Source organism: Cucurbita pepo, chromosome 20, assembly GCF_057944985.1.
Source record: "Cucurbita pepo subsp. pepo isolate OVF chromosome 20, ASM5794498v1, whole genome shotgun sequence".
In the NCBI taxonomy this organism is placed as follows: domain Eukaryota; kingdom Viridiplantae; phylum Streptophyta; class Magnoliopsida; order Cucurbitales; family Cucurbitaceae; genus Cucurbita; species Cucurbita pepo.
In genome coordinates this window covers 6073149-6086004 of record NC_141817.1, presented here as the reverse complement: position 1 = coordinate 6086004, position 12856 = coordinate 6073149, and the positions used below count along the sequence as shown (strand labels likewise).

Sequence of the window (12856 nt, the reverse complement as noted above, 5' to 3'; positions counted from 1 at the left end):
TCCACACTTATGAGTATTACCTTAAGGCTTCTCCATGGGCCACAATGACTCAAGGCACATTTTGCTAGGGACATTATGAGCACATAACCTAAGTTTTTGTGTATAAAATTAAGTTTGACAAGAGCCTACAACTATGTTGCTTAGCAAGTATTTTTATACTCATGCCATGTTTATTCTATTTGTTTTCAAATGGACCATAGACGACTGCACGAGGTGCCCTTTAGATCGAATGGTCTTCCTTCTCATCATTTTATTATTATTTTAAATGCTACTTCTTCAAACTTATATTTTTTTTAAACCGTTTTGATTTGACTCCGTAGATATCACCTTTAAACTATTTTTTTTAATATCAATTTTGAATGCATATTTAAATTTTAAATTCTTTGCGTCTCCGACTCTACAAAAGAAAATTTTACTGCGCTCCTTTTATCCTTGAGTGTACGTGACGACCTGTGATTCAAGGTATCAAAAATTGTATGGTCGCATTCAAACACTAAACTTAAAAAAATAGCAATAATAAGTAGGATAGGGTTAGAATGATTAAAAATTAAGTCAAATCCCATTTAAATCTATCAAACAATAAATATAAAAATCTAAGTTAAAGAATCTTACAAATGAAAGCTCTAAAATGGTTATGAAAAATGAATGAAAAAATCAAACAATTCTTCCTTTTGGTCCTCACCTTAATTTTTCATCTTCTTTTGAGATGGGAGAGGAGAAGGGAAAAGTTAGAGAATAGGAGAGAGAAGAAGAAGAGAAAGGTAGAACAAAATTTTACTCCTCAAAAAGGTAAATAAAGAAATATAAAAAGGAGGCCAATTTCCCTAAGAAATATCAGAAATCTCAAATACATGAAAATGGCAATCCAAACATCATCCAAAATCATTAATACTCTAGAGATGAAGATATCCATTAGCACCTCATCCAAAATACCAACAAAAATAAAATACCTAATTCCTTTATTTGGAAGCCACCCACCAAATCTCTTCCCATACCTCCCTTTGAAAAGGACAGCCACCGCCTCATATGGAAAGAAACCTCATCTTTCTCCTAAGATGACACAATTCAAAAAGTAAATATCAAACTTATCAAAAAGGAAAACAGAGGCAGGCCCAAGAAGGCTGACCCTTACTACTTCAATCACTTGGCCCCGCCACGTATGAGATCACTCCACCAAAAGGGCCAGAAGCTGATGCCCACCTTCTGTTCCTGCAAGGAAAAAAGACGAAGGTGGGGTGTCCACAATTTGTGATGAGAGCTGTTCAAAACCTTCCCCAGATGTCTATTTATTTATTTTTATTTTTTTATTTTTTTGGTTAGGAATAAGATACTACATGTCCGATCTCATACATCTCCCATACTGCTGGAGATGCATTCCTTACCTATAAATCCGTGATCATTCCCTAAAGTAGTCAACCATTACCTATAAATCCGTGATCATTCCCTAAAGTAGTCAACCATCCTCAGCATTTTTGCAGTTTCAAATTTGGCTTCCCAGGTGTGTGTTTAGTACCCTTTTCCGATATGAGTACCTTTGAGTTTTGTGAGATTTACTATATCAGACCTAAATGAAGCTGCAAAGAGTTGAAGAAAAAGAAACCGGTTCTTCTTCTGGAGCACAATATTATTTCAATTCAAGACAGTGAAAAAGCTTCATAATGAAATGATAATACTTTATTGCTGTGAGAAACTACAAAAAGAACTCATCCAATGAACCAAATTGATGATGGGATAGGAAGTAAACATATAATACAGATGGATGGTTAGGTGCAGCAGCTGAAGGGATCTATCTGTACGGGCTCCTCTATAAAACACATCATGCTAAGAATAAGAATTTCTACTATCTATACTTTTACTGTCTCATTATTAATTGATAGGCTATGAATATAAGAAGCAAGCTCAAAACTGAGAAAACCTGCAAATAAATTATTCACAAATCAGATACTTTATACAATAATGTAGAAACAGTAATAGGAATTGCAAAACAAAATAAATGGTGTTCTTACATTTCTTTTGGACGATGAATACAACAACTCCGGGAGATACCCCTGCAATCCAATGTTATAAACTGGTGTACCATCAGGATAGTAAAGACCATAGTTTCTCTCCGATGCTGGACCGGGCTTCAAATCCTCGTTAAACAAAGCGAAAACATAGATATCGATTGGAACTGATGGTTTTGCCGGGGTTCCTTGTCCACTCTGAATTCTTCTTAGCAAATTACCATTATACAACCCTGCGTTCTCTGGTGTAGCACCGACCTCATTCATATCGCCCTGAGATGGCCAACCAGTCTCAGAGACTTGGACTTGGATATCTGTATGTCCCATGGCTTTGATGGCAGCATAAACCGCATCGATTTGAGCATACAGCATATTGTCATAGTGAAAATTTGTAATGGGATCAGTCATCCCTTGGTTAGGCTGGAAAAGCACATATTCTAGGGGAACTTGGGCAGGGCTATCCTTGTATGCAAAAAAGGGATATGCATTTATAAGAAAAGGTGACTTAACCATCGAGTGGAAATTGAGAATTGGCTGTATGAATTCAGCAAGATCCGGCTTGAATGTCCCAGCCGACGGAGGGAAAGAGTTGGCTAGGATATTAAGAGAATGAGCTGTGGTAACAGAAACCTGCTTATCCAGCCCAAGATTAACAAGCGCGTTATAAACAGATTGCATTGCAGGAAGAAGATTAGACCTTAATTGGGAATCATTGGAGTTGAAAACTTCATTGCCAACTGTGATGCAAGTGATTTGAGTCTGAGAGATGTGTGTTTGAACATTTTGTTGAACCCAAGCTAGGGCTTCCTCGGGATCGGACATGTTCTGAAGATATTCATTACCAAGTCCTATAATGAAATTCACATCACTCCTGGAGAATGCAAACAAGACATTAGGGTCTGCGTCGTACAATTTTACTCTACTGATGTTTAGACTTTGGAGAAGAATGGCGACGCGTGATGGAGACGGCAGATTATTAGCGATCTGGCCGTAGTTAATTCCAATTCCAACACTCATGGTTCGGATTACTGAACCTGAAAAAAAACACAATCCGAATTCAAGAACAGCCAAAACGTTGAAAGAGGAACGAATCTTAAATTGATACTTACAGGGCATCTCAATTTCGTAATTATTCACTGGAGAACAGAAATTCGTAAAAGACAAAGAATATGCTACAAAAACGGAATTATAATCAACTAATCGTTACAATCTGTAGAGAAAAAAAAAAAAAGCAGAAGGAAACCAGAAAGAACTACAATCCTCTGCAACTCACTGAATTCAAGAAACAAACACAGAATCTCACTCGATGACACACTCACAACTCCCGTAACAAAAATTTCTACATTCTTTCTTGAATATCCGATTAAAATAAACAAGAAACAAGTTCCAAAGCATTTGCCGCAGTTTCCGAGCAGCCAAACAACCAAGAACAAGAAAGCAAACCTAAGAGAGTGAAAAACATCAACAGAACTCGGAAGAGGCGGTGGAAGTTAGGCATGAAGGACTGAAATGATAAGGCGAAACCAACAAAACACCGCCGCACCGCTACGTCCGCCTCCGTAACGGCCGTGAATCAGCAGATAGGATTATCCCCGGCCAGAAAGTGGGGGCTAAATTTCATGGAGTACGCGTTTTACAGTGAGACGCTGCAGACGCATCCGGACAGCTTTTATTTGAATTACCTTGTTTTCTAAATAATATATATTTTTAGATAATTATTTGTGTAATTAAATATAATTAAATATATAGTTTTTAAGGTTAAAATGAAAATATTTACTTTTTACAGTTTTCTGAAAATAGATTATTGCGAATCTAAATTGTTCCCATTCCCTCACACCCTCTTTTTCAATAATCAATTCATAAAAAAAACCTGTGGGCCCCTTCCAAAGATTTTTCATTTAAACCTTTTTCTAAAAATATATTTTCAATAAAAAAAATACTAAAATTTTATAAAAAATCATTTTTATTTAATAATATATATATATATATATATTTTATCATTTCATCATTGAATAAACCCACCTTAAATTATTAATTATTTATAATTATATGCTAAATTATTAATTATTTATAATTATATGCAAATAGCATATTTATATTTAAATTGAAAGGTGACATATATTTTAAGTTAAATTATAGAAAATACTTCCAAACTTTATAATTTATTTTAATAATACCTCTCGTAATAGTACCTGAACTTTTTGAACTTGAAAAAGAATCTAAAAATATTAGTATTCTAAATATGTAGATAGAAATTGATATCTATACCTATAAACTATATTTTCCTGCAATTCTCTTTATTTCTCTATGTCTCTCTCCCTACCATCTTTCTACCATAGCCTAGACCACTCCAGCTCGCATTGCAACTACTAGGTCAATCTAACGATCTTTATAGTCTCGCCCATAGCATATCTATGGCTTAATTGGTTGCCAACGACCTAACTTCTAAACCTGCATCGACCCAGTTCAGTAATCTAATTCATGGCCTAATTCAACCTTTATGACTCTAGCTTACCATTTTGGATCATTTTGGAGTTTTTTTTTTTTTGTTTTTTTTTTCACGTTATTGGAGTTTCAAGTCATTTGGATTAAGTTTAGAAACTAAACCAAGATGTTACCTCATAATAAGCTATAATCGACCATAAAGCATAAAGTAAGAAACAAGAGATACAAATATACCATGCCCTAAAGTAGCACTACATAAGACAAGTCCATTAAGACACGAAGATAGCTAGGTACCACGCAAGAAACAAGAACCTAGGACAATAACATAAAATAAGAATAAGGACAAGGATATGAATCATGAGAACTAGAATAAGAAAAATAGAACCTTAGAACTAAGGTCCGTAAATTAGAATCAAGATTTATAACTCATAATCCATGACTAAGGTCTTTGGGTAAAACGATGACAAGAACTCGAGAGCAGAATCTAAGAATCTAAATTTTTAGGACAAGAACAAGTCAAAAAAAGAGTAGGGTACCCTAACATACTAAGGATACTATGAAGAGCCTACATGTAGGCTACTTATTGAGTCTTTATACTCATTAAGCTTTTTCATGCTTTTTAGGTGACAAGAAGGAGCTAGTTGAGAACTCATGTGTTTTAGGTGACAAGAAGGATCTGATTGAGAATGGAAGTAAGTCAAGAGTAGGTATCCTACGTAGCATGTTTTCACCGTTTTAATGTTTTAATATTTTAAGTTGTTTTATTTACGAAACCCACCCAATATATTCCAACTTTATTTCAAATTTTTAAATATATTTCTGTTTTATTTTAAACACGAACTTTTTTTTTATCGTCCTTTTTATTTAGTCTTTTATGTTTTTAAAGATAGTTGCAGCTCGAGTCTAAGAAAAATTGGGTCGTGACATAGGGGCACAACGGTAATTTTGCCCTTCTATACTTCTAAACATGCATATTCTTACCACCTAAGTTAAAGAATGCATGTACGCTAGCGCGTCCCAATGATCCCTACAAGTATTACTTGTCTAAAGTCCGTGTGACTATTTACTTGGATGACACATGTCTTCTCGAATTAGACTTTTCATGTGTTAGGAGCTCCAAAATTTCTAAAATATCTCTAGAAGATAATATTTCAAGTTAAATTAAGGTTAGTCTTGTCGAAAAATCTAAAAGCACCTCTCATGTGCTGTTACGTGCCTACACATGCGAAGGAGAAGCTACCAACACACATTGTGTTGGATCGATATGGCAACCCTAGAGGAGGAAGGGGGGAGGGGGTGAATAGGGTTATAATAATAAAAGTGTTTAAACCGTGATTAATTTTTCTAATGATGAAACTTTTTACCAACCATGAAGCTTTTTACCAACAATAGAAGATAATAATGATAATTACTAGAATAAAATAATTAAGTCAAAACAATAATCAAGTAGAACATGCAATAAATCACAATAATAATTTTGAAATTAAATAGGAAAGAGTTAGAAAATATAACACCGTAGTTTTATAGTGGTTTGGTCAAACTTGACTTACTCCACTCCCCAAGCGCCTCTTGGGAATTTGAATAAACAATTGTCTCGACTCTTTCCATGAATCAGAGCCAAACCGCTACACCGTTCTTTTTACGAGTTTAAGAGCAAACTCAATCCTTTACACGGCGGAGGATCAAACCGGTACAAATATTTGAATTTGGTAGTAACACACCACAACTCTATCAAAGAGTAGATTTACAATTTGAAACACTCACAACTATTTTTTCACCATACAAAAGAAATCTATCCCAATAATAAGATGAATAAAAATAAAATTGGAAGTTTGGAGATAACAATAAACAATGAAGACTTTGAACAAATGAGGATCGGAGAATGTATGGAAGTTGTGCATCGAAAATGATGAGTTTATATAGATAAGAAAAGTAGCAAAATGTAGGAATTAATATTGACTATTGGATTGTGTTAGAGTAATGGAAGGTAGAGATTAAAAGTAAATAAATAACAAAATTTTCCAAATTCATTTATTTAAATTTTTTTAAATATAATACAAAAATAATAAAAACTGATGTGAGTACGGTCAAATGACAAATTCAAAATTTATTATAAATATAATAATAATATAATAATAAAAAGTTATGTAAGTAATGATTAAATTAAAATTTCAAAATTTATTATAGATATAATAATATAATAATAATAAAAACGATGTGAATAACCACTAAAATTTTAAAATATAATAATATAATATAGTAATAATAAAAATCGATGTGAGTAACGGTTAAATTCAAATTTATATTTTTTAAAAATATAATAATAAGAAAATCTCCACTATTTGTTACTCTTTCAAAATTATAAGGGTAATATTTGATATACTTCTATTTGTCCATCATTTTGATTTTGCTGTCATATCATCACGTCATGTAGGTTGCCTTGACTGTAATTTCTTCGTTTTAGCTGTGTAGGTTGCCTTGACGGTAATTTCTTTGTTTTAGCTTTGATTTGAGTAATTGAAAAGTGGTTGAAATTGTTATTCCCAACCTTTTACTGTGGACAGTTCAAAAGACTGAAAATATAGTTAATAATTAAGAGTAGATTTGTTATCCTCACAACATCATTCAATTAATTAATTGAAATTAATTAAAATGAGACAAAAAGCCAACAATCTCCCAGTTTTGTATGATGACAAACTATTTCAAAAAAATTTATAAAAACAAAGGTAATACACTGTCCATGTAATAATATCAATCTATGCTAATATATTATCATAAATTTCACCTAAGAGCATATTCTCCCCCTATATTAATGCCTAAAGAAAGTATGAAACATCACACCAAGTAAATGATTCATAAATTACAAAACAACAAATTTAGAGCATAATTTTTCTTAATTTTCTCCCCTTTGTAATCATAAAAAATAACAATTGAAAAATAATACAGAAGAATGACACAATGCTCCTCTAAAAACATTCCTTCAAAAATTATAAACAAAATTATAAAATTCAAGATATAACACAACTAATAATACCAAGCTGAAGTCTATTTTTGCAAAAATTTTCTTCATTCAAAGTCTTGGTAAAAAATATGGGCAGTTGATTATTAGGGTTTACAAAATCAAGAATAATATGTCCATTTTGCACGTACTCTTTAATAAGATGATGTTTAATGTCAATATGTTTAGTTCTAGAATGATGAATAGGATTTTTGGTTAATTAATAGCACTTTGTATTATCACAAGATATAGGCACACTATCAAATTTTAATCCGAAATCACAAAGAGTTTGTTTCATCCAAAGAATTTGAGCACAACACTAGCAACCGAAATATATTCCGGTAGTAGATAAGACAATCGGATTTTGCTTTTTACTAAACCAAGAAACTAAGGAACTACCAAGAAATTGACAAATTCCACTAGTACTTTTACGATCAAGTAAGCTTTCGGCAAAATCCGCATCAGAATATTCTTCCAATTTAAAATTCAATATTTCTACGATACACAATCCTAAATCAATAGTTCGAAGCAAATATTTAAATATTCTTTTAACTGCATGTAAATGAGATTCCTTAGGACAAGATTGAAACCTAGCACAAAGACATACACTAAACATAATATAGGGTCTACTAGCGGTCAAGTAAAGTAAAGATCCAATCATACCTCGATAAGCTTTAATATCCACGCTTTTACCTTTTTCATCCTTATCAAGCTTAGTGGATGTGCTCATGGGAGTTTTTGTAATCTTACCTTCATTGAACTTGAATTTTTTGAGCAAATCTTTAGTGTATTTCTCTTTATTGATAAAGATACCATCCTTGAGTTGTTTGATTTGAAGTCTAAGAAAGAAACTAAGTTCTTCCATCGTACTCATCTCAAACTCACTATGCATACATTTAGAAAATTCTTCACATAAAGAAGGATTAGTAGAACCAAATATAATATCATCCACATGTATTTGCACTAATAACATATCGTTTTCTTTAATCTTAATAAAGAGTGTGGTGTCGAGTTTACTCATTTTAAAATCATTCTCGATAAGAAAATTACTAAGTTTATCATACCAAGCTCTTGGAGCTTGTTTTAAGCCATAAAGAGTTTTTCAACTTATAGACATGATCAGGAAATTCAGCATTTTCAAATCCGGGAGGTTGTTCTACATAAACTTCCTCCATAATATAACCATTCAAAAATGCATTTTTCCCATCCATTTAATACAATACAATTTTTGTAAGAAGCAAAAGCAAGTACCATTCTAATAGTTTCTAATCTAGCAACGGGTGTAAAAGTTTATTCATAATCTATGCCTTACTCCTGACAATAACCTTGAGCTACAAGCCTCGCTTTATTTCATATTCCCATTCTCATCCATTTTATTTCTAAAAATCCATTTGGTTTCAATAATAAAAGTAGTAGAGGGCATACAGATTAATTACTTTGTTCCTTTCAAATTGATTTAGTTCTTCTTGCACACAACTAAAATCCAAAACTCATCATTTTCGGCATCTTTAAGACTTTTTGGTTCAATTTGAGAAACAAAAGCAAGATTATTAAATAAATTAATAGAAGAACGAGTTTTCACACCTTGTTCGAGATCACCAAGAATTAAGTCCTTGGGATGAGATAAGGCATACCTCCATTCTTTTGGCATTGATGAAGAACCTTCTTCCTTTAAGCTCACTTCTTCTTGAAACCATTTTCTTTGTCACTAACAAATAAATCTCCAAAAATTTCTTTCTAAATCATCACTACTACGTCTGCATAGATTCTTCAATAACTAAAGTTCACTTATTGAAAACTCTATTAGTAGATGAATAACCAAGCAAAATACCAATATCAGTTTTTTGATCAAATTTTTAAGCTTTTCTTTGCTGTTCAAAATAAAACATTTACCACCAAAAACTTTGAAATACCCAACATTTAGAATTTTGTTATTTCAAAGTTCATAAGGAGTTTTATCCAATGAAGGTCTAATTAAAACTCTATTTAAAATATAACAAAGAGTATTAGGCTTCCGCCTAAAAGTATTTAGGTAAATCATACTCATTTAACATTGATCTAGCAAATTCTTGTAAAGTACGATTTTTCTTTTCAACCACACCGTTTTGTTGAGGAGTCCTTGTACATGAGAAGTCATGAGAAAAACCATTATCTTCACAAAATTTTCAAATGCAATACTATCAGATTCTTCTCCATGGTAAATTAAAAAACCTTTTTCATTTTGAACTCTTTCTACAAAACTAGCAAATCTTTTCAAAACATCATTATTATGTTTTATCATCAAAACCCAAGTAAATCTTGAAAAATCATCAACTATCACCCGAGCATAATAATTTCCTCCATAGCTAGCTATTTTAGAAGGGCCAAATAAGTACATATGTAATAGTTGAAGAGGTCTAGCGGTAGAAATTAAATTTTTAGATTTGAAGGAAGACTTAGCTTGCTTACCTATTTGACAAGCATCACATATTTTATCTTTTTCAAATTTAAATTGAAGAAAACCTCTAAGTAATGAATTTTTTGAAATATTTGAAATCAAGTGCATACTAGCATATCCTAGTCTTCTATGCCATAGCCAAGAATTATCAAGCAAAACCGAAGGACATTTGTCATTTGTAGGACAATAATATAAATCAATAGTATACACATTATCATCTCTATTTCCTATCAACAAAACTTTTCTATCACTAGCATTTTAAATTATGCAATTATTCTTATCAAATACAACTAAAACCTTTATCACATAATTCACTCAGGCTAAGTAAGTCATGCTTTAGACCATCAACTAACAATACATTTTCGATGAAAGTACAAGAGCCATTACCTATAGTACTCTTACCAATTATTTTACCCTTTTTATCACCAAAGGTTACTAAGCCACCATCCTTCTGGGAAAGATTCACAAACTTGGATTGATTACCCGTAATGTGTCTTGAGCAACCATTCTACAAGTACCACTTATTTTTCTTGGAGACTTTCAAACAAACCTAAAAACAAAGATATTCAAAATTGACCTTTTGGTACCCATATTTGTTTGGGTCCTAGGAAGTTAGTCTTCACAAATTTAGGAATCTATTTCATGTTTGCATTCATATTAAAGACATTGTATTTAGATAAGTAACAAGAATAATCTTTATGTCCAAACTTACCATATGAGAAACAAACAACATCATGCAAAAATTTATTTTTTGGACTAAGCTTATGTGTTCTATTTTTAATAGAAAAATTACTTCTTAAGACATTGTTGAACTTTATGTTTTGAGAAAATTTTATTCTTGAACGAATATTTTGAGAATTTTTCAATTTAAGGCACTTAGGTCTAATATGACCTTCAACACCACAATAATGACATATAGGCACAGATCTAGATTTATCATACTTAAATACAAATTTACATGAGTTAGACTTAGACATGATAAGGGGATGCTTTTACAAATATTGTTTTAGAATTTGAAGGTGTAGAACATTCATTAATATAGCCTAATATTCTTTTATCACCCTATGACTTACCTCCTTAAGTATTTTGTCTAATTTTTTAGCAACTATTGTTAACCTTTTAATAGCCTCTCCCGCCAAGTTGTTGCAAATTATTTGATTCATTCTCTTTGATCAATTTAATTAATTTATCTTTTTCACAACAATCATGCTCAAGAAACTTAACTTTATCAATTAATGCATTTTCTACTCACAATCAAAAACATGTTTTTCACAAAGTACATCAATTTTACCAATATTATGACCATTCTTTTTTTAAGCAAGAAATTTTATTTAATAAAGACTTATTTTCAATTATTGAAGTTTATATTTCTTTTTAAGCACAATATACTTGAACTAAGTTTTTCTAAATCAATTTGATCTCATCAACAACTTTAAATAATTTATGGTAAGAAAGAGATTCAAGAATTACCTCATCTTCTTGTTAATCCTGTCTGTCACTTTGAGCCATGAAGCAAAAATTTGCTACTTCTTCATCACTTCCACTTGCACTTTCATCACTATCATCCCAAGTAGCCTTCATTGCTTTCTTCTTGGATTTCTTAGATGATTTGAGGAGAGGACAATCCATTCTTATATGACCCGACTTTTTACATTCATAATATATTTCCTCATCGTTTTTGCTCTTTTCACCTTTCGACTCTTTTTGGTTGGTGAAATGTTTCTTGAATTGTTTCTTCCTTCTAATAAAATTTTTATACTTACATGTGAAGTAGGCGACATCATCTTCATCAAGAACGTCCTCATCTTCAGAGTCAACCTTGATGGACTTTAGGGCTATACCTTTCTTCTTTTTGGATTCTTCTCTATGTGCCCCTTCATGGTAATCTCGTGTGTTATGAGAGAACCAACAAGTTCATCCAAAGGAAGTTTTGTGAGATCCTTTGCTTCTTGAATCGCCGTCACTTTTGCCTCCCAACTTTTAGGTAGAGACCTAAGAATTTTTCTTACATTTTCGGAAGTAGAATATACTTTTCCAAGATTTTTCAAAACATTTAGAATATTAGTAAATCTAGTAAACATATCACCAATAGGTTCATTTTCATCCATTTTAAATAGTTTATAATTATGAACTAACATGCTAATTTTTGTTTCTTTAACTTGATTGTTCCCTCATGAGTTACTCCAACAGTTTTTCAAATTTCATATGCCGAAAACCACATACATACTCTATTAAATTCATCATTACTTAAGGCACAATAAAGACAATTGATAGCACTAGCATTCAAAGAACATCTTTTCATATCATGCTCATCAAATTCCTCTTCTAATTTAGGCACCTCAATATTATTAACAATTTTTATTGGGATGTAAGGACCATTACTAACATTTAACCACAATTGATAATCAACCGATTGCAAATAAATTTTCATTCTAGCTTTCCAGCATATATAATTTGTTCCATCAGAATAAGGGGCTTAGAAGTTGATTGTCCTTCACTAAAACCATTTTTAACACGTAGGTTTCCCATAAGCTCGAACAATAAAGTTTAGATAAAAAATCTATAAGAGCAACCCGCTCTAATACCAATTGTTGGATCGATATGGCAACCCTAGGGGGGGGGGGGGTGGATAAGGTTTTAATAATAAAAGTGTAAAGTGTTTAAACGTGATTAATTTTTCTAATGAGGAAACTTTTTACAAATAAGTAGAATATGATAATTACTAAAACAAAATAATTCAAGTCAAAACAATAATAAGTAGAACATGCAATAAATCATAATAATAATTTTGAAATTAAATAGGAAAGAGTTAGAAAATATGACACCGTAGTTTTATAGTGGTTCGGTCAAACTCGACCTACTCCACTCCCCAAGCACCTCTTGGAAATTTGAATAAACAACTTTCTCGACTCTTCCCACGAATCAGAGCAAACCGCTGCACCGCTCTTTTTACGAGTTCAAGAGCAAACTCAA

At 31.9% G+C, this 12856-nt stretch overlaps 1 protein-coding gene across 3 annotated transcripts; it reads right to left on the bottom strand.

Moving 5' to 3' along the window:
- Positions 1 to 746: 746 nt before the first annotated feature.
- LOC111783176 (glucan endo-1,3-beta-glucosidase 14) lies at positions 747 to 3683 on the bottom strand. Of its 3 annotated transcripts, none has more exons than XM_087120377.1 (6): positions 3447 to 3683; positions 3113 to 3175; positions 2007 to 3037; positions 1424 to 1915; positions 1127 to 1209; positions 747 to 1050 (listed from the first exon to the last, which is right to left on the bottom strand). In XM_087120377.1, the coding sequence occupies exons 1-4, from the start codon at positions 3499 to 3501 to the stop codon at positions 1853 to 1855; spliced, it is 1212 nt and encodes a 403-aa protein (XP_086976503.1). In that variant the 5' UTR covers positions 3502 to 3683; the 3' UTR covers positions 747 to 1050; positions 1127 to 1209; positions 1424 to 1852. The 3 variants fall into 3 exon arrangements, with proteins under 3 accessions (XP_086976503.1, XP_086976504.1, XP_086976505.1); XM_087120378.1 differs by having other exon boundaries at positions 1133 to 1209; XM_087120379.1 differs by lacking the exon at positions 3113 to 3175 and having other exon boundaries at positions 3447 to 3682.
- Positions 3684 to 12856: the final 9173 nt, after the last annotated feature.

Coding starts and splice junctions, on each gene's coding strand:
- LOC111783176 (XM_087120377.1), bottom strand. CDS start 3,501: ATGCCTAACTTCCACCGCCTCTTCCGAGTTCTGTTGATGTTTTTCACT. Junction 3,176..3,446: donor GATGTTTTTCACTCTCTTAG/GTTTGCTTTCTT, acceptor CCGTTTTTGTAG/CATATTCTTTGTCTTTTACG. Junction 1,916..2,006: donor ATTCATCGTCCAAAAGAAAT/GTAAGAACACCA, acceptor ATTTATTTGCAG/GTTTTCTCAGTTTTGAGCTT.